The sequence below is a fragment of the Pleurodeles waltl genome, chromosome 4_1, assembly GCF_031143425.1.
Source record: "Pleurodeles waltl isolate 20211129_DDA chromosome 4_1, aPleWal1.hap1.20221129, whole genome shotgun sequence".
NCBI classification, from domain to species: domain Eukaryota; kingdom Metazoa; phylum Chordata; class Amphibia; order Caudata; family Salamandridae; genus Pleurodeles; species Pleurodeles waltl.
The window spans coordinates 252,177,207-252,202,350 of NC_090442.1; the positions used below are offsets into that span (position 1 = coordinate 252,177,207).

Sequence of the window (25,144 nt, forward strand, 5' to 3'; positions counted from 1 at the left end):
GGGAGAAGCGGACTGGCACTGATTACCTTGAATCGGTCAGTGCTTGGTCTGATCCATGGAAAGGAACAGAAATGATGCTATGTCTGCATTGACCAACTACAAGGGTGTAAAGAAGAGTGCCATGCAACCCAACAAATGGCAAGCATAGGACGGGCTCCAAGCCCTTTTTACTTAACAACAGAGTCTCACAAGCGAGATGCATGTGCTAGCTCAGTGGTTCCCAACCTGTGGTCCGGGAACCCCTACGGGGTCCGCGAAGCCTCCTCAGGGGGTCCGCAAGTGCTCACAAAATTAAATGATTTTAACAGATTAGGTCCCCAGCTTTCAGTAATGACTCAGTGAAGGGTCTCCGGATCACAATAATGATTGTGTGGGGGTCCCCCGGTTTCAGTAATGATAAAGTGGGGGTCCACAGACGTCAAAAGTTTGGAAACCACTGTGCTAGCACATGCCATCTCAGGCTCAACCCTAAAAACACAAGAGACCTGCCTCTGTTTATGATGCGCTTCCAGCCATGTTCATGCGGCCTCATAGAACAGTAATATGCAGGGGTTAATATCATACCAACTAAGAAGCACTCATGTTAAGAACCTCCGAAGGATGAAAAGCAGATCCTGCGACCTTCAGGTTTCGTTTGACTTTGGCAGCAGAAGCCTTGACTCCCTGAACTACCATACATTAGACTGAGTTTGATAAAACTGTATCTGAACTTTGTATAAAAAATAGTGTATTTTAATAACACCATTTCACTTCAAACCTTATGATTGTGCAGGTTTATTGGAGTCAGCGGTGTGAAGATCATAGGGAATTTGTATTGGGTCCCCGATGCAGATCCTGTTTCCCCCAGAAATGTTGTGTCTCCCACGCCCCTGATTGGAGCGTAGGTCCTGGTTCACTGTGGGCGTAGAGGGACCCAGAAACCTAAACCTTTACTTATAAGGAAAACTTGCAACACATGCACCAACCAGTAGTTAGCAGCAGCGTACAGAGAATGAGGATAGAAAATGAAGCACAATTTCATAGGATAATACAGATTTTAATATTCGATTCGTTAAAAGACAATCAAAACGAGACCTGCGACAGAAGAATAACATGAAAATGAAGATCTTCAAATACATGTTTGTAGCAGGACAAAATGAAACATTTTTCTAAAAGGTCTCCGATTAAATATAGATAGAACATAACACAAAACACAGAAAAAATATGAATGCAGTTAACTTGCAGAAAAAGCCAAATCACTAGCATTTGCAACAGTTCTCAAGCCAGGGTCATGCTTCGATTGCATTATTTCGGCCTCTGCATTCTTTGTCGTACCTTTGCAGGTGTTCTCGTGAGTGAGCTCGTACCCCGTTCCGCAGCTGACCTCACGCTGACAGCGAAACGACCCGGGCAGATTGATACACACCAGGCCTTCCTTGCACGTATGGGATCCGACTAAACACTCGTTTACATCTACAAAGAAGAGCGTGTATCCATGAGCTACAGTGCACTTAAGGGTTCAGGGAGTTTACACACTTGTTCCATTTATGACACTTGTTTAAAAAATCTCCTATTAGTTATGGGAAATTGCCATTTAAATTCTTACATGTTAGCACCATTTTAAAAAGCGCGCACGCATGAACCGTATATTCAGGCAGTGCATTTACCTCTTCTTAAAGCACCAGTGTCACCTGACTCTGCTCTTTTGCGGTGTTTGTTAAAATGCGAAATCCTAAAAATATGGAAGGTCTAGAAGTTTCAGACGTCACAATGCTGATTAGTACAAGTCTATCATTGTACAGATTATATATATATATATATATATATATATATATATATATATTAAAAAAAAACTGGTTACAATATTACTAAAACTCAGTTAAATGATGAACATGTAAAGGTAAGGTAAAGAGTTCTTAATAATTGGTAATACACCTCTAGTTTGGAATCCAAGTGCGGCCGCTGCTCGTGTATTGGGCGTATACTGGGTTTTTATAGGTTGGAGGTAAAACAGAGGCATAGTAAACATCTTGCTTTATTTAATTTTACATTGTGTTTTTTGCATAGACGAAAGTGTGTCCAGCACACGTATTCGTCTGTCTTTAATTGTTGTAATACTACATACTGGATTGGTGTGGGGTGGATTGGAGTGGGGTGGCCTGGAGTTGGGTGGATTGGAGTGGGGTGAGATGGATTGGATTGAAGTGGGGTGATATGGAGTGGGGTGGATTGTAGTGGGGCAGATTGTTTTGGAATGCAGCAGGGAGGATTGGAGTGGGGAAGATTGTTCTGGTTTGGAGAGGGGCAGATTGGAGAGGGTAGATTGTTTTGGATTGGAGTAGGGCAGATTGTTTTGGATTGGAGTAGGGCAGATTCGAGTTGGGCAGAATGTTTGGGATTGAAGTGGGGCAGATTGCTTTGATATGGAGTGGGGTAGATTGTTTTTTTATTGGAATGAGGCAGATTGTTTTGGACTGGAGTGGGGCACATTGGAGAGGGGTGGGTTGAGAGGATTGGAGTGTGGTGGAGTGGATTGGGGTGAGTAGCTAGGTTTGGAGTGTGGAGTGCATTGGATTGGTCTGGGGTCAATTGGATTGAGTAGGGTGGATTGGTGTGGGGGTGAGGTCAGGTGGATTGGCATGGACTGGAGTGGGGTGGATTGGTGTGGACTGGAGTGGGATGGATTGGATTAGAGTGAGGTGGATTGGGGTATAGCGCAGAATTATGTGTCAAAGCATAATTTCAGTGGGGTGGATTGGATTGAGTGGGGTGGATTGGTGTGGGGTAAAGTGGAGTGGATTGGCGTGGACTGGAGTGGGGCAGATTGGGGTGTAGTGCATGATTATGCCTTAAAGCATAATTTCGGAAATTACATATAATAAAGAAGCAATATTGCTTTGCAGTATTTAGAAAAATATAATTGTCATATTTTGACATCAGCGCCCACAAGCAAAAACAAAACAGGAGTGCAAAGCCCACAAATGGTAAACAGCAGGCTTCAAGCCCCCTTAGGATAACAGTCTTGCAAGATGCAGGCTCGTAAAAAGGGTGTGCAAGCTTCTCTGTCCTTTGCAAGTAAACTACCGCCCCAAAGAAATCCAATTCTCCAAACATCAGTAATACTCGGACACATACTTGCTACTTTAAATCAAGCATGAATCCAAATCTGAGAGGGCGATCGTAGTTACCATTTATCTTGCTTTACACTCTCATAAAGCATTGTAGCTGGTAATAATGTACCTTCACATGAAATGCCATCAGCCTGAAGCTCATATCCGATAAAACAGGAGCAGGCATAACTAGACCCTGTGTTCCTACATTGCTGTTTGCAGGGGCCACCACCTAAAAATCAAAAGCAAAGAAAATATATTAAAATAATACCTTTAAAAATCTGCATTTCAAACGCATGGACTGCTTGCTGGTTTGATGCATGACTAAAATCACAAGGAAATAAAAACATTAAAGGTTTTCCACACTTCATTCTCTTACCTTTATTGAGGTTGTCCTGCCACATTTAAAAGCAAAGTACCAAATCACATTGAAATATTGTTAATCATTGAACAATGTGTTTTCCTACAGCAACATTTGTATCTGACAAGCCCTAATCAAGAGCCTAGGTGTTAGAATTAATCAGAAATAGATTCCTCTGAAGATCTTCTTTAGTATGTTTTCAATGATGTCTCTGTGTCTTCTAAATCAATTATGGTCGACAGGGATTAACATGGATTCTTCAAGTTTGGTCCTAGTAGTCCACTAGTAGGTTTTATCACCTCTTTGCATCAATCCAGTCACTACCACATTCCCACGCATAGTATTTCCTCTAAATCCTTATTTCTCACTAGCACTGTAGAGTTTTAACTGAGATTTTGTTAAGCAACAGAACCCAAGTTGTGACAGAACTCTGTAGGGTATGTGTCCAAGACGCAGTTGATTACCTGAACCGGATGTAAGGAAATGCCTCCTTGGCATGGTTACCCCCTGACTTTTTGCCTTTGCTGATGCCAAGTTATGATTTGAAAGTGTGCTGGGACCCTGCTAACCAGGCCCCTGCACCAGTGCTCTTTCCCTAAACTGTACCTTTGTCTCCACAATTGGCACTACCCTGGCACTCAGATAAATCCCTTGTAACTGGTACCCCTGGTACCAAGGGCCCTGATGCCAGGGAAGGTCTCTAAGGGCTGCAGCATGTCTTATGCCACCCTGGGGACCCCTTACTCAGCACATACACACTGCTTGCCAGCTTGTGTGTGCTGGTGGGGAGAACATGACAGGCAACCTGACAGTGGAAGAAATAATTTTCCAACAGGGCAGCGCTGCAAGCAGCGCTGCCCTTCGGATAATGATCCCTTTTTCCACCAGCCTTTCCCTGGTGCGTTCCTGGCTGGCTGGCTGGCTGGCTGGCTGGCTGGCTGGCGGAAGGGGTGCTCCGGGGCACCGTTGCAGTGCCCCATCGCGCAGGTCACTGCACCCACCACACACCTACATTGGCGGCCGCTGTCAATGTTAAGGCCCAGCAGGGAAAACATTATACGTCCGGCGGGGGGTAGTCGCGCTGGCGGTCTTCTGTTGACCCCCAGCGCTAAAAAAACGTCAAGATCATAATGAGGGCCTTAGTGTCAGGGAACTCGTCTCTTAAGTTTAGTTAAGCTAGGGGTTCAGGCCCTTGCCTTAAACTTCTTTGGAGAGACTAGGAGTTTGGGTAGTTAGGAGCACCAACACCACCCTAACAACATGTCTTCAGAACAGAACAAATCTCAGGCCATTGACTCACACTTTGTGGGCCTCACTTTCCAAGAGTTGAGGGGGATGTGCTCAGAAACGAACTTGAAGACAGGAAGGAACTCTAACAAGAGTCTGCTTCAGGGCCTGCTCCTCCAGGATGACCAGGACCATGCTAGTAGCCAGGAGGAGGGCGAGGAAGATGCAGACTCTAGCCCTTCAGTGTTAGAAAGAGAGGATCCGGACACTGAGGAGGGTCAGCAGGGACCCTCAAGGGATCAGAGTCCCTAGTAAACCCTCTAGCCTTACTGAGAGCACTTCAGGTAGTGAAAAGAGAAGCCATACCAGAAAGGCCCCCTTTGTGCCCAGAGGGCCAGATGCTCCTCTGCTCACTCCCATGTTACCTCAGTCTCTGAGGGGACACACTGCTCAACTCCAGGGGAAGGTTCCTTGGTTGGGAACTCGGACAACTGAGACTGGAGGAGGCCAGGCGGAGGCTGCAGCAGCAACAGCTAGCCCTAGACAGGGAGGTCTTAGAAGTGGAGAGAGAGAGAGACAGGGTTTGGGGTTAGCACACCCTGGTGGCTGCAGCTTTAGTTTCAGGGAACCTACAGTCAGGGATGACTCTTGATTCCAGGAATCTAAACAAGGATGTCCCCTATACAAGGTTGGGGATGACATTTACAAGTGGTTCACTGCTCTGGAGAGGGCCTGTAAAGAACAAAAGGTCCCTCAGAGACAGTTGGCCGTTATCCTGTGGCTCTCCTTCTCTGACAAAGGGAGAGATAGACTCCTCACTGTCAAGAAGGAAGATGCTGACAACTACATAATATTAACATCAGCCCTCCTGGATGGATTTAGTCTCACCACTGAACAGTACAGAATCAAGTTCAGGGAGACCAGGAAAGAGTCCTCCCAGGATTAGGTAGACTTTGTAAACTGCTCTGTAAAGCTTTGGAAGGCTGGTTACTTGGCAGCAAAGTCAGTAACTATCAGGGCTTGCACAATCTTATCTTTCGAAAGCATATTTTCAACAATTGTGTGTCTGATTTGTTGCACCAATACTTGGTAGAATCAGATCTGACCTCTCCCCAAGAATTGGGAAAGAATACATACAAATGGGTCAGAACTAGAGTCAGCAGAAAAGCTCATACAGGGGGTGACAACAAGAAAACGGAAGCCTATAAGTCTCAGGACAAAGGTGGGGACAAAGACAAAAGCAAAGGACACTTCATCAGGCCCACAAAACTCATATGGGGGTGGGTTTAAAACCAATTGCTCTTCTTCCCATGTTAAAAAGATTTCATGCTATATCTGTAAAAACTAACGCCATAGGCCAGGAGACAACTTTTGCAATAAGAAAGGCACCAAGCCACCCACCACTACAAACACCAAATTCTACTCCTAGTGCCCCTAAGTACCAGCAGTAGTGGTAGGTCTGGTAGCAATAACTAATCCAAGGGTGTAGCTGGGCTCACTTTAGGAAGTGTAGTGGGGGCTGGTTTAGTTAGGGAGACAACAGAGGCTTTATTAGTCTCTGATGGGGGTATCGATCTTGTCACCCTTGCTACCTGTCCCTATAATATGGATAAGTACAGGTAGCAGCCCTTGATACATGGTGTTTAGACAGAGCCCTACAGGGACACAGGTGCCAGGGTCACTATGGTGCATGAAAAACTGGTGTCCCCTGAGCAACACCTACTTGGTCACCACCACCAAGTGACTCATGCCCATATCACTGTAGAGTGTCTACTTGAGAACGACTTGGGGACTTCAGCTTGGGCTGAAGTGGAGTTAGAGCCACATGCAGCAATGCTGGGCATCCCAGGGTATATATTTGCCCTGACCAGAGCACAGGCCAAGAGGCAAAAAGATCAGGGAAACTTTGAGCCTGGAACAATGGCCCAACAGTCTCTAAAACCCAAGGGTAGAAAAGGCAAAAAGGTGCCTCCTACCCCACCCTCCAGTGAGGATTCACCCTTTGAGGATGAGGAATCTACTCCCTTGGCAGAACTTACACCAGAGGAGCTGAAAGCTGATACAGCTGAGCTCTTAGGTGCAGGGGGGCCTGACAGGGAGAACTTTAGTATGGCACAAAAGACTTGTTCCACACTGGAGGGCTTGAGGCAGCAATCTGTCATTCAAGAAGCAAGGGATTTCAGTGGCACCCACTGGGAAGACACTCTCTTGTATTCAGAGCCAAGGGAACCAAAACCTGGTACCACCAGGAGATTGGTAGTACCTCTACAATACAGAGAATTTGTGCTAACCCTGGCACACTATATTCCCCTGGCAGGTCACCTGGGACAAAGTAAGACTTGGGACAGACTTGCCCCTCACTTTCACTGGCCCCACATGTCAGAAGACACTAAGTAATTTTGTCGCTCCTGTGTTACCCCTCAAACTAGTGGCAAGACAGGTGGCACCCCACAGGCCCTCTTCATTCCACTTCCGGTGGTTGGGGTTCCCTTTAGGAGGGTTGGGGTGGACATTGTTGTCCCCCTAGACTAAACCACAGCCTCTGAAAACATATATATTCTGGTGGTGGTAGACCATGCCACCAGGTACCCAGAAGGTATTCCTCTAAGGACCACTACAGCTCCTGCAGTGGCAAAAGCCCTCCTGGAAATTTTCTTCTGAGAGAGCTTCCCAAAAGAGGAGGTATCAGATAGAGGTACCAACCTCATGTCTGCATACCTTAAAGCAATGTGAAAGGAATGTGGTATTACTTACATGTTCACCACCCCTTACCACCCCCAAACCAATGGCTTGGTAGAGAGATTTATTTAAATTCTCAAAGGCATGAACATGGGACTCTCTGAAAAACTCAGGAGGAGATGGGATGTCTTACTATCATGCCTCCTTTTTGGCTACAGCTCCTCTGAACTTCTGTTTGGGCACCCTGTTAGGGGTCCTCTTGCTCTTGTAAGGGAGGGCTGGAGCACAACCTCTCAAGCCCCCTAAACAGGAAATAGTGGACTATGTACTTGGCCTCAGATCAAGGATGGCTGAGTGTAGGAAGTTTTCTCTGTATATACTATCTCAAAGTGAGAGGTAGTGTGCACGGAGTCCAAGGATTCCCCTTAGAGGTTGAGAGTGGCAAAATTAGCTAATACTAATGCTCTATTTTGTGGTAGTGTGGTCGGACAGTAGGCTTATCAGAGGGTAGTGTTAAGCATTTGTTGTACACACACAGGCAATAAATGAGGAACACACACTCAAAGACTTAACTCCAGGCCAATAGAAAAATATATTTTCTTAATTTATTTTAGATTCAATATTTTAGGTAAGTACATAAAATGCAAGGTACTTCACACAGGTAAGTATATAACTTTGATTTATAACAGTAGCACACACAGTTTTGGTTAAAATGGCAATAAGCTATTTTAAAGTGGACACTGCAAAAATCAACAGTTCCTGGGGGAGGTAAGTTTGGTTAAGTTTCTCAGGTAAGTAAAGCACTTACACAGTCAATCTCCTGGGCATAGGCAGCCCACTGTTGGAGGTTCAAGGCAAACTCAAAGCCACCGCACCAGCAACACAGGGCCGGTCAGATTCAGAGGTCAAAGGAGGACCCAAAACACATAGGCGCCTATGAAGAACAGGGGTGCTCTGGTTCTAGTCTGCTTACAGGTAAGTACCTGCCTCCTCGGGGAGCAGACCAGGGGGGGTTTGTAGAGCACTGGAGGGACACACACCAGCCCACAAAACACACCCTCAATGGCACAGGGGCGGCCGGGTGCAGTAGGCAAAGTAGGCGTCGGGTTTGCTATTGAAAGCAATGGAGGGACCCGGGGGTCACTTAGGCGATGAGGGCAGGGCACAGGGAGGCTTCTCGGGCCAGCCACCAACTGGGCAAGAATGAGGGCCGCCTGCTGTTCACTCCTGCACTGATAGGTGGTTCCTCTTGGTCATGGGTGCTGCGGGTGCATTGCTTGGTCCAGGCGCCGGGTTCCTTGGTTACCAGGCAGTCGCAGTCAGGGGGAGCTGTGAGGGTGAAGGGAGGTCGACTCAGGGTGTCCACATCATTGGAGTCACCTGGGAGTCTTCTCTGTGGTGTTTGTTCTCCTGAACTCGAGCCAGGGGTGTCAAGTGCAGGGGGGGAAGTCTCACGCTTCTGGCGGGAAGAGAGAGTTCTTTAAAAGTTGCTTCGCTGTTGCAGGTTCTGAACAGTGCCGCTGTTCTCAGGAGTTTCTTGGTCCTTTAGGTTCAGGGCGGTCCTCTGAGTCCTCAGAGGTCGCTTGTCCCTGTCGGATGCGTCGCTGTGCAGGTTCCTCGAGTCTGGAGACAGGCCTGTAGGGCTGGGGCCAAGTCAGTTGGTGTCTCTGCGGGGCTTTGAGGTCAGCAGTCTTTCTTCTTTCTTCAGGTTGCAGGAGTCTGATTTCCTGGGTTCAGGGTCACCCCAAAATACTGAATTCATGGGGGGGTTTAGGTCTGGGGGGCAGTAGCCAATGGCTACTGTCCTTGAGGGTGCCTACACCCTCTTTGTGCCTCCTCCCTGGGGGGAGGGGTGCACATCCCTAATTCTATTGGGGGAATCCTCTAAAACCAAGATGGAGGATATCTAGAAGCAGGGGTCACCTCAGCTCAGGGCACCTTAGGGGCTATCCTGACTGGTAGGTGACTCCTCCTTGTTTTTCTCATTATCTCCTACTGACTTGCCGCCAAAAGTGGGGGCTGTGGCCGGAGGGGCGGGCATGTCCACTAGCTGGGATGCCCTGGAGTGCTGTAACAAAAGGCATGAGCCTTTGAGGCTCACCGCCAGGTTTAACAGTTCGTGCACGGGGAGGTGAGAAGCACCTCCACCCAGTACAGGCTTTGTTCCTGGCCACAGAGTGACAAAGGCACTCACCCCATGTGGCCAGAAACTTGTCTGGTTGTGGCAGGCTGGAAGAAACTGGTCAGCCTAGCACTAGGAGTCAGACTGGTATTAAGGGGACATTTCTAAGATGCCCTCTGGGTGTATTTTACAATAAATCCCACACTGGCATCAGTGTGCATTTATTGTGCTGAGAAGTTTGATACCAAACTTCACAGATTTCAGTGTAGCCATTATGGAACTGTGGAGTTCGTAATTGACAGACTCCCAGACCATATGCTCTTTATGGCTACCCTGCACTTAGAATGTCTAAGGTTTTGCTTAGACACTGTAGGGGCATAGTGCTCATGCAACTATGCCCTCACCTGTGGTATAGTGCACCCTGCCTTAGGGCTATAGGGCCTGCTGGAGGGGTGACTTACCTATGCCACAGGCAGTGGGATGTGGGCATGGCACCCTGAGGGAAGTGCCATGTCGACTTACTTGTTTTCTCCCCACCAGCACACACAAGCTGGCAGGCAGTGTGCATGTGGTAAGTGAGGGGTCCCCAGGGTGGCATAATACATGCTGCAGACCTTAGAGACCTTCCCTGGCCACAGGGCCCTTGGTACCAGGGGTACCATTTAGAAGGGACTTATCTGTGTGCCAGTGCTGTGGCAATTGTGGGAACAAAGGTACAGTTTAGGGAAAGAACACTGGTGCTGGGGCCTAGTTAGCAGGGTCCCAGCACACTTTCAATCATAACTGGCATCAACAAAAGGCAAAAGGTTAGGGGGTAACCATGCCAAGGAAGGCCTTTCCTTACACTGAGTACATGAAAAAGGCCACTAAAAACCTTCAGGCCAGCCGGGAACTGCGAAAGCAGTGGCATGACCAGAAGGTTGCTTTGACTGTTTACCAGCCAGGGCAGAAGGTGTGTGTCCTGAAGCCTGTGGCTCCCAGGGCACTTCAAGACAAGTCGAGTGGTCACCTACTTGGTGGACCTAGGCACTCCCAGAAGCCCTCTCAGGGTGCTTCATGTGAACTGCCTGAAGCCCTACTGTGACATGGCTGACATGACCCTGCTCATGGCCACTGATGAGGGACAGGAGGAAGAGTGTGACCCTCTCCCTGACCGCTTCTCCAACACTGCAGCTGATGGCTCGTTTGATGGGGTAATCCTTGCTGACTGCCTCTGAGTCACAAAATAAAGACTACAGGAACCTCTTAGGAGAGTTCCCAGAACTGTTCTCTCCAACACCTGGTAAGACCACATGATGTGAACACACCATTGATACAGGGGGCAGGTTGCCATTAAAAAGTAAAATCTACAGGCAACCATCCCATGTTAGAGACTGCATCAAAGCAGAACTGCTGGACCTAGGAGTCATTGAGCACTCTGGCAGCCTCTGGGCTAGCCCAGTGGTGTTGGTCGCAAAACCTCACTCTCAGAATGGAAAAAGGGAAATGAGGTTCTATGTTGACTATAGAGGGCTCAACACTGTCACAAAGACAGATGCTCATCCTATCCCTAGGGCAGATGAGCTAATAGATACACTGGCATCTGCAAAGTACCTAGGCACATTTGATTTGACTGCAGGATACTGGCAGATCAAATTATCGGATGATGCTAAACCAAGACAGCATTTTCAACAATTGGAGGACATTATCACTTTACTGTGATGCCATTTGGTCTGAAAATTTATCTGCCACATTTCAGAGGCTGATGAATACAGTTATCCAAGGATTGGAAGCTTGTGGGATAGCTTATCTAAATGATGTAGCTGTCTTAAGCTCCGCCTGGGAGCATCATATGGAATGTTTTAGAGGCTCTGCAGAAAGCAGTCCTCACTATCAAGGTCTCTAAGGGCCAGAAAGGGCAGGGGAAGGTTGTGTATCTGAGAAACCTGGTAGGTGGAGGCCAGATTCAACCACTACAAGAGAAAATCCCCCCCAAAATTGGATTGGACTATCCCCACTACTCAAACTCAGGTGAGAGCCTTTTAGACCTTACTGGTATTACAGGGGGTTCATTCAGAATTATGGCTTGTAGGAAGCTGGCCTTGTGTGTGGTGGGTACCTAAGGTACTTACACCTTTTACCAGGTCCAGGTATCCCCTCTTAATGAAGTGTAGGCAGTGTCCAGAAGCCAGACTCTTTAGAGGTAGCTGTGGATGAGCAGCCAAGGCTTATCTAAGAGACATGCAAAGCTCATGCAAAATCACTAAAGCCACACAGCACTTACACACATGAAAGAAAACACTCAGTTGTACAAAAATAAAGGTACTTTTTATTACACAATACCACAAAGTACTTGAAGGGCAAACCTTCAATAGGAGATAAGTAATAAACTAATTCTATACACTAGTAAACAGCAATAGACATAGAAAAGGTTAGAAAACGATGCAAATGCAGTTAGACAATAGTGACCCTAGGGGGCGCCTGTAGGAAGTTGGCTCTGTATGTACTATTTCAAAGTAAGGAATAGTATGCACAGAGTCCAAGGGTTCCCCTTAGAGGTAAGATAGTGGCAAAATGAGATAATTCTAATGCTCTATTTTGTGGTAGTGTGGTCGAGCAATAGGCTTATCAAAGGAGTAGTGTTAAGCATTTGTTGTACACACACAAGCAATAAATGAGGAACACACACTCAGAGACAATTCCAGGCCAATAGGTTTTTGTATAGAAAAATATATTTTCTTAGTTTATTTTAAGAACCACAGGTTAAAATTTTACATGTAATACTTCAAATGAAAGGTATTGCAGGTAGGTACTTTAGGAACTTTGAATACTCAAAATAGCATACACAGTTTTCAAATAAATCACATATAGCTATTTTAAAACTAGACACAGTGCAATTTTCAACAGTTCCTGGGGGGAGTAAAAGTGAGTTAGTTTTTGCAGGTAAGTAAACCACCTATGGGGTTCAGGTTTGGGTCCAAGGTAGCCCACCTTTGGGGGTTCAGAGCAACCCCAAAGTTACCACACCAGCAGCTCAGGGTCGATCAGGTGCAGAGGTCAAAGTGGTGCCCAAAATGCATAGGCTTCAATGGAGAAGGGGGTGCCCCGGTTCCAGTCTGCCAGCAGCCGCGTCTTTGGAGGGCAGACCAGGGGGGTTTTGTAGGGCACCGGGGGGGGGGGGGGGACACAGGTCAGCACAGAAAGTACACCCTCAGCAGCACGGGGGCGGCCGGGTGCAGTGTGCAAACACCCGTCGGGTTTTCAATTGAAATCAATGGGAGACCAAGGGGTCTCTTCAGCGATCCAGGCAGGCAAGGGGGGAGCTCCTCGGGGTAGCCACCACATGGGCAAGGGAGAGGGCCTCCTGGGGGTCACTCCTGCACTGGAGTTCGGATCCTTCAGGTCCTGGGGGCTGCGGGTGCAGAGTCTTTACCAGGCGTCGGGATCTGAGGAACAGGCAGTCGCGGTCAGGGGGTGCCTCGGGATTCCCTCTGCAGGCGTCGCTGTGAGGGCTCAGGGGGGACAACTCTGGCTACACACGGTCTTGCAGTCGCCGGGGAGTCCTCCCTGAAGTGATTGTTCTCCACAAGTCGAGCCGGGGGCATCAGGTGCAGAGTAGCAAGTCTCACTCTTCCGGCGGGAAACGCAAGTTGTTTTAAAGTTGCTCCTTTGTAACAAAGTTGAAGTCTTGGGTGAACAGAGCCTCTGTCCTCGGGAGTTCTTGGTCCTTCTAGAGCAGGGCAGTCCTCTGAGGATTCAGAGGTCGCTGGTTCCTGGGGAAAGCGTTGCTGGAGCAGTGTATTTAGAAGGGGGGAGACAGGCCAGTAGCGCTGGGGCCAAAGCAGTTGGTGTCTCCGTCTTCTCTGCAGGGTTTTTCAGCTTAGCAGTCCTCTTCTTCTTAGGTTGCAGGAATCTGAGTTCCTAGGTTCTGGGGAGCCCTTAAATACTAAATTTAAGGGCGTGTTTAGGTCTGGGGGGTTAGTAGCCAATGGCTACTAGCCCGTTAGGGTGGGTACACCCTCTTTGTGCCTCCTCCCAAGGGGAGGGGGTCACATTCCTATCCTCCATCAGAGTCACCTCAGCTCAGGACACCTTAGGGGCTGTCCTGACTGGCCAGTGACTCCCCCTTGTTTTTCTCATTATTTCCTCCGGCCTTGCCGCCAAAAGTGGGGCCGTGGCCGGAAGGGGTGGGCAACTCCACTAGCTGGAGTGCCCTCTGGTGCTGTAACAAAGGGGGTGAGCCTTTGAGGCTCACCGCCAGGTGTTACAGTTCCTGCAGGGGGAGGTGAGAAGCACCTCCACCCAGTACAGGCTTTGTTACTAGCCACAGAGTGACAAAGGCACTCTCCCCATGTGGCCAGCAACATGTCTCTAGTGTGGCAGGCTGCTAAAACCAGTCCGCGTACACGGATAGTCGGTTAAGGTTTCAGGGGGTACCTCTAAGGTGCCCTCTGGGGTGTATGTTACAATAAAATGTACACTGGCATCAGTGTGCATTTATTGTGCTGAGAAGTTTGATACCAAACTTCCCAGTTTTCAGTGTAGCCATTATGGTGCTGTGGAGTTCGTGCATGACAGACTCCCATACCATATACTCTTATGGCTACCCTGCACTTACAATGTCTAAGGTTTTGCTTAGACACTGTAGGGGCACAGTGCTCATGCACTGGTGCCCTCACCTATGGTATAGTGCACCCTGCCTTAGGGCTGCAAGGCCTGCTAGAGGGGTGACTTATCTATACTGCATAGGCAGTGTGAGGTTGGCATGGCACCCTGAGGGGAGTGCCATGTCGACTTAGTCTTTTTATCCCCACTAGCACACATAAGCTGGCAAGCAGTGTGTCTGTGCTGAGTGAGGGGTCTCCAGGGTGGCATAAGACATGCTGCAGCCCTTAGAGACCGTCCCTGGCATCAGGGCCCTTGGTACCAGGGGTACCAGTTACAAGGGACTTACCTGGATGCCAGGGTGTGCCAATTGTGGAAACAAAAGTACAGGTTAGGGAAAGAACACTGGTGCTGGGGCCTGGTTAGCAGGCCTCAACACACTTTCAAATCAAAACTTAGCATCAGCAAAGGCAAAAAGTCAGGGGGTAACCATGCCAAGGAGGCATTTCCTTACAGGCGTTTTCTCCTTTCATCTGTTTTACCCATAGAAGGGGCTTGTGGTCTGTCTGAACAATTAAGTGAGTGCCAAAGAGGTATGGTCTCAGCTTCTTCAAAGCCCAGACCACAGCAAAGGCCTCCCTTTATATGGCTGACCAAGGTATTTTCCTGGGGGTCAACCTTCTAGTTATGAAAGTACCTGGCTGGTCCTGGCCCTCAGTGTTAAGCTGAGAACAAACTGCCCCACCCCTACCTCTGAAGCATCTGTTTGTACTATGAACTTCTTGGAGTGGTCAGGGCTTTTTAACACAGGTGAAGAGCACATGGCCTGTTTGAGGTCCTCAAAAGCTTTTTGACCGCTAGCTCTCAATAAAACATTCTTTGGCATTCTTTAAGAGACAAGGTCATCAAGAGGTGCTACAATGGAGCCATAGTTCTTAATGAACCTCTTGTAGTACCCAGTGAGCCCTAAGAATGCTCTCACCTAGATCTGTGTAGTAGAGGGGAGTCCAGTCTAAAATAGTCTGGATCTTCCACTGTAGTGGTTGAATTTGGTGTCCACCTATCAGGTTACCCAGAAATACAACCTTCCCCTGCCCTATCTGGCACTTAGAGGCCTTGATAGTGAGGCCTGCTTTTTGCAGGGCCTCCAAAACATTCCAGATGGGGACCAGGTGGTCAACCCAGGTGGAGCTAAAGACAGCTATATCGTCTAGATAAGCTTCATTATATGCTTCCAATCCTTGGAGGACTGTATTCACCAGCCTTTGAACAGTGGCAGGTGCATGTTGTAGACCAAAGAGCATCAATGTGAAGTGATAATGCGTTCCAATGGTTGAAAAAGCAGTTTTGGGTTTAGCATAATCTGATAGCTTGATCTGCCAATAGCATGCAGTCAGATCAAATGTGTTAAGATACTTGGCAGATGCTAGTGTATCTATGAGCTCATGTGCCCTAGGGATAGTGTGAGCATCAGTTTTTGTGACAGTGTTGAGCAGTCTGTAGTCAACACCGAATCTCATCTCTCTTTTCCCCATTTTGAGAGTGAGGTGTTGGAACCAGCACCACTGGGCTAGCCCAGGGGCTGTCAGAGTGCTCAATGACTCCTAGGTCCAGCATCTTTTGCACCTCTGCTTTGATGCAGTCTCTGACATGGTTGGGTTGCCTGTAAATTCAACATTTGAAAGGTAAACTGTCCCTTGTATCAATGGCATGCTCACACCAAGGTGTCTGATCAGGAGTAAGAGAAAACAGCTCTGAAAACTGCCGCAGGAGGTTCCTGTAGTCTTCTTTCTGAGTCTTAGAAAGACAGTCTGCTAGGACGACCCCATCCACTGAGCTATCAACTGCAGTGGTGGAGAAGAGGTCAGGGAGAGGGTCACTTTCTTCTTCCTGTCCCTCATCAGTGGCCAGGAGCATGGTCATGTCAGCCCTGTCATAGTAGGGCTTAAGGCAGTTCATATGAAGCATCCTCAGGGGGCTTCTGGGAGTGCTTAGGTCCATCAAGTAGGTGATGTAGGAAGTTGGCTCTGTATGTGCTATTTCAAAGTAAGGAATAGCATGCACAGAGTCCAAGGGTTCCCCTTAGAGGTAAAATAGTGGTAAAAAGAGATAATACTAATGCTCTATTTTGTGGTAGTGTGGTCGAGCAGTAGGCTTATCCAAGGAGTAGTGTTAAGCATTTGTTGTACATACACATAGACAATAAATGAGGTACACACACTCAGAGACAAATCCAGCCAATAGGTTTTGATATAGAAAAATATCTTTTCTTAGTTTATTTTAAGAACCACAGGTTCAAATTTAATATGTAATATCTTGTTTGAAAGGTATTGCAGGTAAGTACATTAGGAACTTTGAATCATTTCAATTGCATGTATACTTTTCAAGTTATTCACAAATAGTTACTTTAAAAGTGGACACAGTGCAATTTTCACAGTTCCTGGGGGAGGTAAGTTTTTGTTAGTTTTACCAGGTAAGTAAGACACTTACAGGGTTCAGTTCTTGGTCCAAGGTAGCCCACCGTTGGGGGTTCAGAGCAACCCCAAAGTCACCACACCAGCAGCTCAGGGCCGGTCAGGTGCAGAGTTCAAAGTGGTGCCCAAAACGCATAGGCTAGAATGGAGAGAAGGGGGTGCCCCGGTTCCGGTCTGCTTGCAGGTAAGTACCCGCGTCTTCGGAGGGCAGACCAGGGGGGTTTGGTAGGGCACCGGGGGGGGACACAAGCCCACACAGAAATTTCACCCTCAGCAGCGCGGGGGCGGCCGGGTGCAGTGTAGAAACAAGCGTCGGGTTCGCAATGTTAGTCTATGAGAGATCAACGGATCTCTTCAGCGCTGCAGGCAGGCAAGGGGGGGCTTCCTCGGGGAAACCTCCACTTGGGCAAGGGAGAGGGACTCCTGGGGGTCACTTCTCCAGTGAAAGTCCGGTCCTTCAGGTCCTGGGGGCTGCGGGTGCAGGGTCCTTTCCAGGCGTCGGGACTTAGGTTTCAGAGAGTCGCGGTCAGGGGAAGCCTCGGGATTCCCTCTGCAGGCGGCGCTGTGGGGGCTCAGGTTTTGGTACTCACAGTCGGAGAGTAGTCCGGGGGTCCTCCCTGAGGTGTTGGTTCTCCACCAGCCGAGTCGGGGTCGCCGGGTGCAGTGTTGCAAGTCTCACGCTTCTTGCGGGGAGATTGCAGGGTCTTTAAAGCTGCTCCTTGAAACAAAGTTGCAGTCTTTTTGGAGCAGGTCCGCTGTCCTCGGGAGTTTCTTGTCTTTTTCGAAGCAGGGCAGTCCTCAGAGGATTCAGAGGTCGCTGGTCCCTTTGGAAGGCGTCGCTGGAGCAGAGTTCTTTGGGAGGCAGGAGACAGGCCGGTGAGTTTCTGGAGCCAAGGCAGTTGTTGTCTTCTGGTCTTCCTCTGCAGGGGTTTTCAGCTGGGCAGTCCTTCTTCTTGTTGTTGCAGGAATCTAATTTTCTAGGGTTCAGGGTAGCCCTTAAATACTAAATTTAAGGGCGTGTTTAGGTCTGGGGGGTTAGTAGCCAATGGCTACTAGCCCTGAGGGTGGGTACACCCTCTTTGTGTCTCCTCCCAAGGGGAGGGGGTCACAATCCTAACCCTATTGGGGGAATCCTCCATCTGCAAGATGGAGGATTTCTAAAAGTTAGAGTCACCTCAGCTCAGGACACCTTAGGGGCTGTCCTGACTGGCCAGTGACTCCTCCTTGTTATTCTCATTATTTTCTCCGGCCTTGCCGCCAAAAGTGGGGGCCGGGCCGGAGGGGGCGGGCAACTCCACTAGCTGGAGTGTCCTGCGGTGCTGTGACAAAGGGGTGAGCCTTTGAGGCTCACCGCCAGGTGTTACAGCTCCTGCCTGGGGGAGGTGTTAGCATCTCCACCCAGTGCAGGCTTTGTTACTGGCCTCAGAGTGACAAAGGCACTCTCCCCATGGGGCCAGCAACATGTCTCTAGTGTGGCAGTGTAGGAAGTTGGCTCTGTATGTGCTATTTCAAAGTAAGGAATAGCATGCACAGAGTCCAAGGGTTCCCCTTAGAGGTAAAATAGTGGTAAAAATAGATAATACTAATGCTCTATTTTGTGGTAGTGTGGTCGAGCAGTAGGCTTATCCAAGGAGTAGTGTTAAGCATTTGTTGCACATACACATAGACAATAAATGAGGTACACACACTCAGAGACAAATCCAGCCAATAGGTTTTGTTATAGAAAAATATCTTTTCTTAGTTTATTTTAAGAACCACAGGTTCAAATTCTACATGTAATATCTCATTCGAAAGGTATTGCAGGTAAGTACTTTAGGAACTTCAAATCATCAAAATTGCATGTATACTTTTCAAGTTATTCACAAACAGCTGTTTTAAAAGTAGACACTTAGTGCAATTTTCACAGTTCCTAGGGGAGGTAAGTATTTGTTAGGTTAACCAGGTAAGTAAGACACTTACAGGGCTTAGTTCTTGGTCCAAGGTAGCCCACCGTTGGGGGTTCAGAGCAACCCCAAAGTCACCACACCAGCAGCTCAGGGCCGGTCAGGTGCAGAGTTCAAAGTGGTGCCCAAAACACATAGGCTAGAATGGAGAGAAGGGGGTGCCCCGGTTCCGGTCTGCTTGCAGGTAAGTACCCGCGTCTTCGGAGGGCAGACCAGGGGGGTTTTGTAGGGCACCGGGGGGGACACAAGTCCACACAGAAATTTCACCCTCAGCAGCGCGGGGGCGGCCGGGTGCAGTGTCGAAACAGGCGTCGGGTTCGCAATGTTAGTCTATGAGAGATCTCGGGATCTCTTCAGCGCTGCAGGCAGGCAAGGGGGGGGTTCCTCGGGGAAACCTCCACTTGGGCAAGGGAGAGGGACTCCTGGGGGTCACTTCTCCAGTGAAAGTCCGGTCCTTCAGGTCCTGGGGGCTGCGGGTGCAGGGTCTCTCCCAGGCGTCGGGACTTTAGGTTCAAAGAGTCGCGGTCAGGGGAAGCCTCGGGATTCCCTCTGCAGGCGGCGCTGGGGGGGCTCAGGGGGGACAGGTTTTGGTACTCACAGTATCAGAGTAGTCCTGGGGTCCCTCCTGAGGTGTTGGATCGCCACCAGCCGAGTCGGGGTCGCCGGGTGCAGTGTTGCAAGTCTCACGCTTCTTGCGGGGAGCTTGCAGGGTTCTTTAAAGCTGCTGGAAACAAAGTTGCAGCTTTTCTTGGAGCAGGTCCGCTGTCCTCGGGAGTTTCTTGTCTTTTCGAAGCAGGGGCAGTCCTCAGAGGATGTCGAGGTCGCTGGTCCCTTTGGAAGGCGTCGCTGGAGCAGGATCTTTGGAAGGCAGGAGACAGGCCGGTGAGTTTCTGGAGCCAAGGCAGTTGTCGTCTTCTGGTCTTCCGCTGCAGGGGTTTTCAGCTGGGCAGTCCTTCTTCTTGTAGTTGCAGGAATCTAATTTTCTAGGGTAGGGTAGCCTTTAAATACTAAATTTAAGGGCGTGTTTAGGTCTGGGGGGTTAGTAGCCAATGGCTACTAGCCCTGAGGGTGGGTACACCCTCTTTGTGCCTCCTCCCAAGGGGAGGGGGTCACAATCCTAACCCTATTGGGGGAATCCTCCATCTGCAAGATGGAGGATTTCTAAAAGTTAGAGTCACTTCAGCTCAGGACACCTTAGGGGCTGTCCTGACTGGTCAGTGACTCCTCCTTGTTTTTCTCATTATCTTCTCCGGCCTTGCCGCCAAAAGTGGGGCCTGGCCGGAGGGGGCGGGCAACTCCACTAGCTGGAGTGTCCTGCTGGGTTGGCACAAAGGAGGTGAGCCTTTGAGGCTCACCGCCAGGTGTGACAATTCCTGCCTGGGGGAGGTGTTAGCATCTCCATCCAGTGCAGGCTTTGTTACTGGCCTCAGAGTGACAAAGGCACTCTCCCCATGGGGCCAGCAACATGTCTCGGTTTGTGGCAGGCTGCTAAAACTAGTCAGCCTACACAGATAGTCGGTTAAGTTTCAGGGGGCACCTCTAAGGTGCCCTCTGTGGTGTATTTTACAATAAAATGTACACTGGCATCAGTGTGCATTTATTGTGCTGAGAAGTTTGATACCAAACTTCCCAGTTTTCAGTGTAGCCATTATGGTGCTGTGGAGTTCGTGTTTGACAAACTCCCAGACCATATACTCTTATGGCTACCCTGCACTTACAATGTCTAAGGTTTTGTTTAGACACTGTAGGGGTACCATGCTCATGCACTGGTACCCTCACCTATGGTATAGTGCGCCCTGCCTTAGGGCTGTAAGGCCTGCTAGAGGGGTGTCTTACCTATACTGCATAGGCAGTGAGAGGCTGGCATGGCACCCTGAGGGGAGTGCCATGTCGACTTACTCGTTTTGTCCTCACTAGCACACACAAGCTGGCAAGCAGTGTGTCTGTGCTGAGTGAGAGGTCTCCAGGGTGGCATAAGACATGCTGCAGCCCTTAGAGACCTTCCTTGGCATCAGGGCCCTTGGTACTAGAAGTACCCGTTACAAGGGACTTATCTGGATGCCAGGGTCTGCCAATTGTGGATACAAAAGTACAGGTTAGGGAAAGAACACTGGTGCTGGGGCCTGGTTAGCAGGCCTCAGCACACTTTCAATTGTAAACATAGCATCAGCAAAGGCAAAAAGTCAGGGGGCAACCATGCCAAGGAGGCATTTCCTTACAGGTGACCTCACCGTTCTTCTCCACTATGGTGTGGGGACCCCTCCACTTGTCTTGAGGTGCCCTTGGAGCCACAGGCTCCAGGACCCACACTTTCTGTCCTGGCTGGTAGACAGTTAGGAAAGCCTTCTGGTCCTGGATGGCCTGAAGGTTTTTAGTGGCCTTTTTCATGTTCTCAGCCATCCTGGATCTGAGACCAAGTACATAATCCACAATGTCTTGTTTAGGGGGCTTGCAAGGCTGCTCTCTGCCCTCCCTTACAAGAGCAAGTGGACCCCTAACAGGGTGTCCAAACAGAAATTCAAAGGGGCTGTAGACCACTCCCTTCTGAGGAACCTCCCTGTAGGCCATCTGCTGAGATTTTCAGAGTCCCATGTTCATGCCCTTGAGAGTTTTATTAAACCTCTCCACCTAACCATTGGTTTGGGTGTTTGGGGTGGTGAACTTGTAAGTTGCACCACATTCCTTCCACATGGCTTTAAGGTATGCAGACAAAGTTTGTACCTCTGTCTGATACCACCTCTTTTGGGAAGCTCTCTCAGAAGAAAATTCCGAGGCGGGCTTTTGCCACTGCAGGAGCTGTAGTGGTCCCTAGAGGTATAGCCTCTGGATACCTGGTGGCCTGGTCCACCACCACCAGTATAAATCTGTTTCCAGAGGCAGTGGGCGGGTCTAGGGGGCCAACAATATCCACCCCAACTCTCCCAAAGAGAACCCCAACCACTAGCAGTGGAATTAAGGGGGCAGTTGGAGTGCCACCTGTCTTGCCACTGGCTTGACAGATGACACAGAAGCAACAAAACTCTTTTGTATCTTCAGACATATGGGGCCAGTGAAAGTGTGGAACAAGCCTGCCCCAAGTGACCTGCCAGGGGTATGCCACGGGCAAGGGTCAACAAAACATTCTCTATATTGGAGAAGTACTACCAATCTTCTGGTGACACCAGGTTTGGGTTCCCTTGGCTCTGGGTATAAGAGGTTGTCTTCCCAATACACCCTGTGGATGCCACTGACATCCCCTGCTTCCTGAAGGATAGCTTGCATTCTTAACCCTTCCAAAGTGGGACAGGTTTTCTGAGCCATACTGAATTCCTCCCTGGTAGACCCCCCCCCCCTGCACCTAAGGGTTCAACTGTGTCAGCATTCAACTCTTCAGTTGTAGGTTCTGCCAAGGAAGTGGATTCCTCCTCCTCAAAGGGGGAATCCTCACTGGAGGGTGGGGTAGGGGGCAATTTTTTGCCCCTTCCACCCTTAGCTTTAGGAACCTATTGGGACATCATTTCAGGCTTCAAGTTTCCTTTTTATTTTTGTTTTTTGGCCTGTGCCCAAGTTAAAGCAAAAATATGCCCTGGAATGCCCAGCATTGCTGCATGGGCCTCCACTCTACCTCAGCCCAAGCTGAAGTCTCCATGTTGTTCCCTAGTGGACACTCTACAGGTAGGTCTGTGGCACAACAATTTTCTTAGGACCAGTAACCCATCCCCCGCCTAGCTGATATCAACAAATCCCATAGGGTGGCACGCAGTGTTATTATGGGCGTCAGTCATTTGGGGTACTGGTCACAGTATGTGTTGCTCAGGGGACACCAGTTTTTCAGTCACCATAGTGACACTGGCTCCTGTATCGCTGTAGGCCTCGGTCTGAACCCCATTTATCAAGGGCAGCTGCCTGTACTTACCCATGTTAAGGGGACAGGCAGCAAGGCTATCAAGATCAATGCCCCCATATGAGACTAAAACAACCTCAGTAGTCTCTCTGACTAAGCCATCCCCCAATACACGTCCTTAAGTGACGCCAGCTACACCCTTGGACTGGCTATTGCTACCAGACCCACCACTACTAGTATTACTAGGGGCACTAGTTGTAGAGGTGGGGGTTATAGTGGTGGGCTTGGTACCTTTCTTAGTGCAGGAGCTATCTCCTGGCCTATGGCCATTGTTTTTGCAAATACAGCACCAAGGCTTTTTGTTGTGGAAAGAAGAGGAAGAGGTTTTGGACCCACCCCCAGAGGAAATTTGTGGGCCTGTTGAAGACTCTTTAGGTTTGCTTTTGTCCCCACTCTTGTCCTGAGACTTACCTGCTTCCTTTTTCTTGTCTTTGTCATGCCCTGTGTGAGCTTTTCTGCTCACCCTTGTTCTGACCCATTTGTCTGCCTTCTTTCCCAATCCTTCGGGAGAGGTCAGATCTGAGTCAGCAAAGTACTGGTGCAATAAATCAAGCACACAATTATTAAGTATATGCTCTCTCAGAATAAGATTGTCTCATATTCACTGACTTTGCTACCATGTAATCAGCCTTCCAAAGCCTTCACAGAGCAATCCACAAAATCAATTCAATCCTGGGAGGACTCTTTCCAAGTCTCCCTGAACTTTATCCTATATTGTTCAGTTGTAAGACCGAAACCATCTAAAAGAGCCGACTTCACAACTGTGTAATTATCAGCATTTTCCTCCCTGACAGTGAGGAGTCTACCCCCGCCCCCTGTCAGAGGAGAGCCAAAGGATAGCAGCCCACTGCCTCTGGATGACCCTCTGTACCTTACAGGCCCTCCTTTCCAGAGCAGAGAACCACTTGTGAATGTCATCCCCCCACCTTGTAGGGGGGAACCACTATACTTAGGTTCCTGGAATCAAAAGAGTCCTCCCTGACCGTAGGCTCCCTGAAGCCAAAGTTGCTGCTGCCACCATGGGGCACTAACCCAAACCCCTGTCTCTCTCTTTCCACTGCTAAGGCCTCCCTATCTAGGGCTAGCTGCTGTTGCTGCAGTCTCAGCCTGGCCTCCTCCAGTCTCAGTTTCCTGAGTTCCCTATCTAAGGCGTCATCTGGAGTTTAGCAGTTTGTCCCCTCTGATACAAAGGTGACATGAAAGTGGCAGGATGAGGATCTGTCCCTAGGCTTGGTGACCCTCTGAAATAGTCCCCTGGGAACAAAGGGAGGCCTACTAACATGACCACCTTTGGCAGAACCTGTAGTGCTCCCAGCTACACTAGGGGGCTTACTAGGGACCCTGTGATCCTCTGAGGGACCCTGCTGACCGTCCTCAGTGTCTAGATCCTGTCACTCCAACACTGGGGGGAAGGGGGCTAGAGTCTGCATCCTCCCACTCCTCCTCCTGGCTACCAGCAAAGGCACCGTAATCGAGCCGGTGGCAATGTTGCCATGCGTCGGGTGCGACAGCACCCGTCGCACTTTTCACTGCCCATAACTCAGGCAGTGAAAAGCGCGATAGGCCTGTCCATTGGGGCCCCTGCCCTGCCCATGTCAAGTGCATGGGCAGAGCAGGGGCCGCCATGGGGCCCCCGGCACCTGTCTCCTCCAGCCTTTGCAAGGCGGTGGGACCGCCATGCAAAAGCCGGCAGAGAGGTTAGTCGTAATCCCTAGGGCAGCACTGCCCTGACAGATTAAGACCGCCGGCACCCCCAGGATGTCGATTGGCAGCAATCTGGCGGTACCGGCGGTCGGACCGTGGCTGCTCCGCCAGGGTCATAATGTGGAGGCTGGACCACTGCTTTGGCGGTGGTACGACCGACACTGCAGCTCTGGCGGTCCCAGGACCGCCAGACTAATAATGAGCACCTGCGTGTTTTCTTTCATGTGTGTAAATGCTGTGTGACTACAGTGGTATTGCATGAGCTTTGCATGTCTCCTAGATAAGCCTTGGCTGCTCATCCACAGCTACCTCTAGAGAGCCTGGCTTCTAGACACTGCGTACACTACACTAACAGGGGATAACTGGACCTGGTATAAGGTGTAAGTACCTCAGGTACCCACTACTTCATACCAAAATGTATTTGCTGTGATAGCTTTTTAGACGTGTAAAGAATATTACTTCCAAAGAGCATCAGAGCAAGACTTCTTTTAAAGCCCATTCTTCTTCAATTAGAGACAATGTAGATGCTTCTTGGGTTAAACAGCATCATTAAATGGTCATTAAACCCCAGAGGTCCTTGATTATTATCAGTAACATTGATAACTGTTCCTCTTACTGCAATACCTACAATATCCCTACTCTAAGTTGAATCTGGATTGTTTCAGACCACAATCAGCAAACCAAAGTCTTATTTGAGCTTCACAATGTCCTGCTTTACTTCTGACATAATGAGTTTTCTTGACTGATGTCCCAGTCTGTGCTTACATGAAACTTAATTTAACACTCTCTTTCTGGCAGCTTTTATTGCTTGCATAATCAGAGAGATAATCCACTGAGGTAGGAGGAATCTGATCTGACAATCATTAACAAGTATCCAAGTCATAACAAAAAAAACAAAAAAAAAAGAATGCCGGGAAAAATAAAGTTACCTCTACAATGATCATGAAGGTATTCGTCGTCACTATTTTCACCACCCACTGGTAAATTTGTTCCTGCAAACCAAAAAAAAAAAAATGTTAATTACTTCTCCATCCAACCAAACATCACAGACAAAACTTGGTATGCAAAACAAATGTTA

General features: G+C 48.9%; 1 protein-coding gene across 3 annotated transcripts in view; it reads right to left on the reverse strand.

Moving 5' to 3' along the window:
• Positions 1-25,144, reverse strand: part of FBLN1 (fibulin 1) — a 766,403-nt gene that overhangs the window by 478,711 nt on the left and 262,548 nt on the right. For all 3 annotated transcript variants that reach the window (XM_069228256.1, XM_069228253.1, XM_069228255.1), the window contains exons 5-7: positions 24,996-25,058; positions 3,220-3,321; positions 1,315-1,452 (exon numbers count right to left, since the gene is read on the reverse strand). In XM_069228256.1, coding sequence (XP_069084357.1) covers positions 1,315-1,452; positions 3,220-3,321; positions 24,996-25,058 — 303 coding nt within the window. The remainder of the gene's footprint in view (positions 1-1,314; positions 1,453-3,219; positions 3,322-24,995; positions 25,059-25,144) is intronic.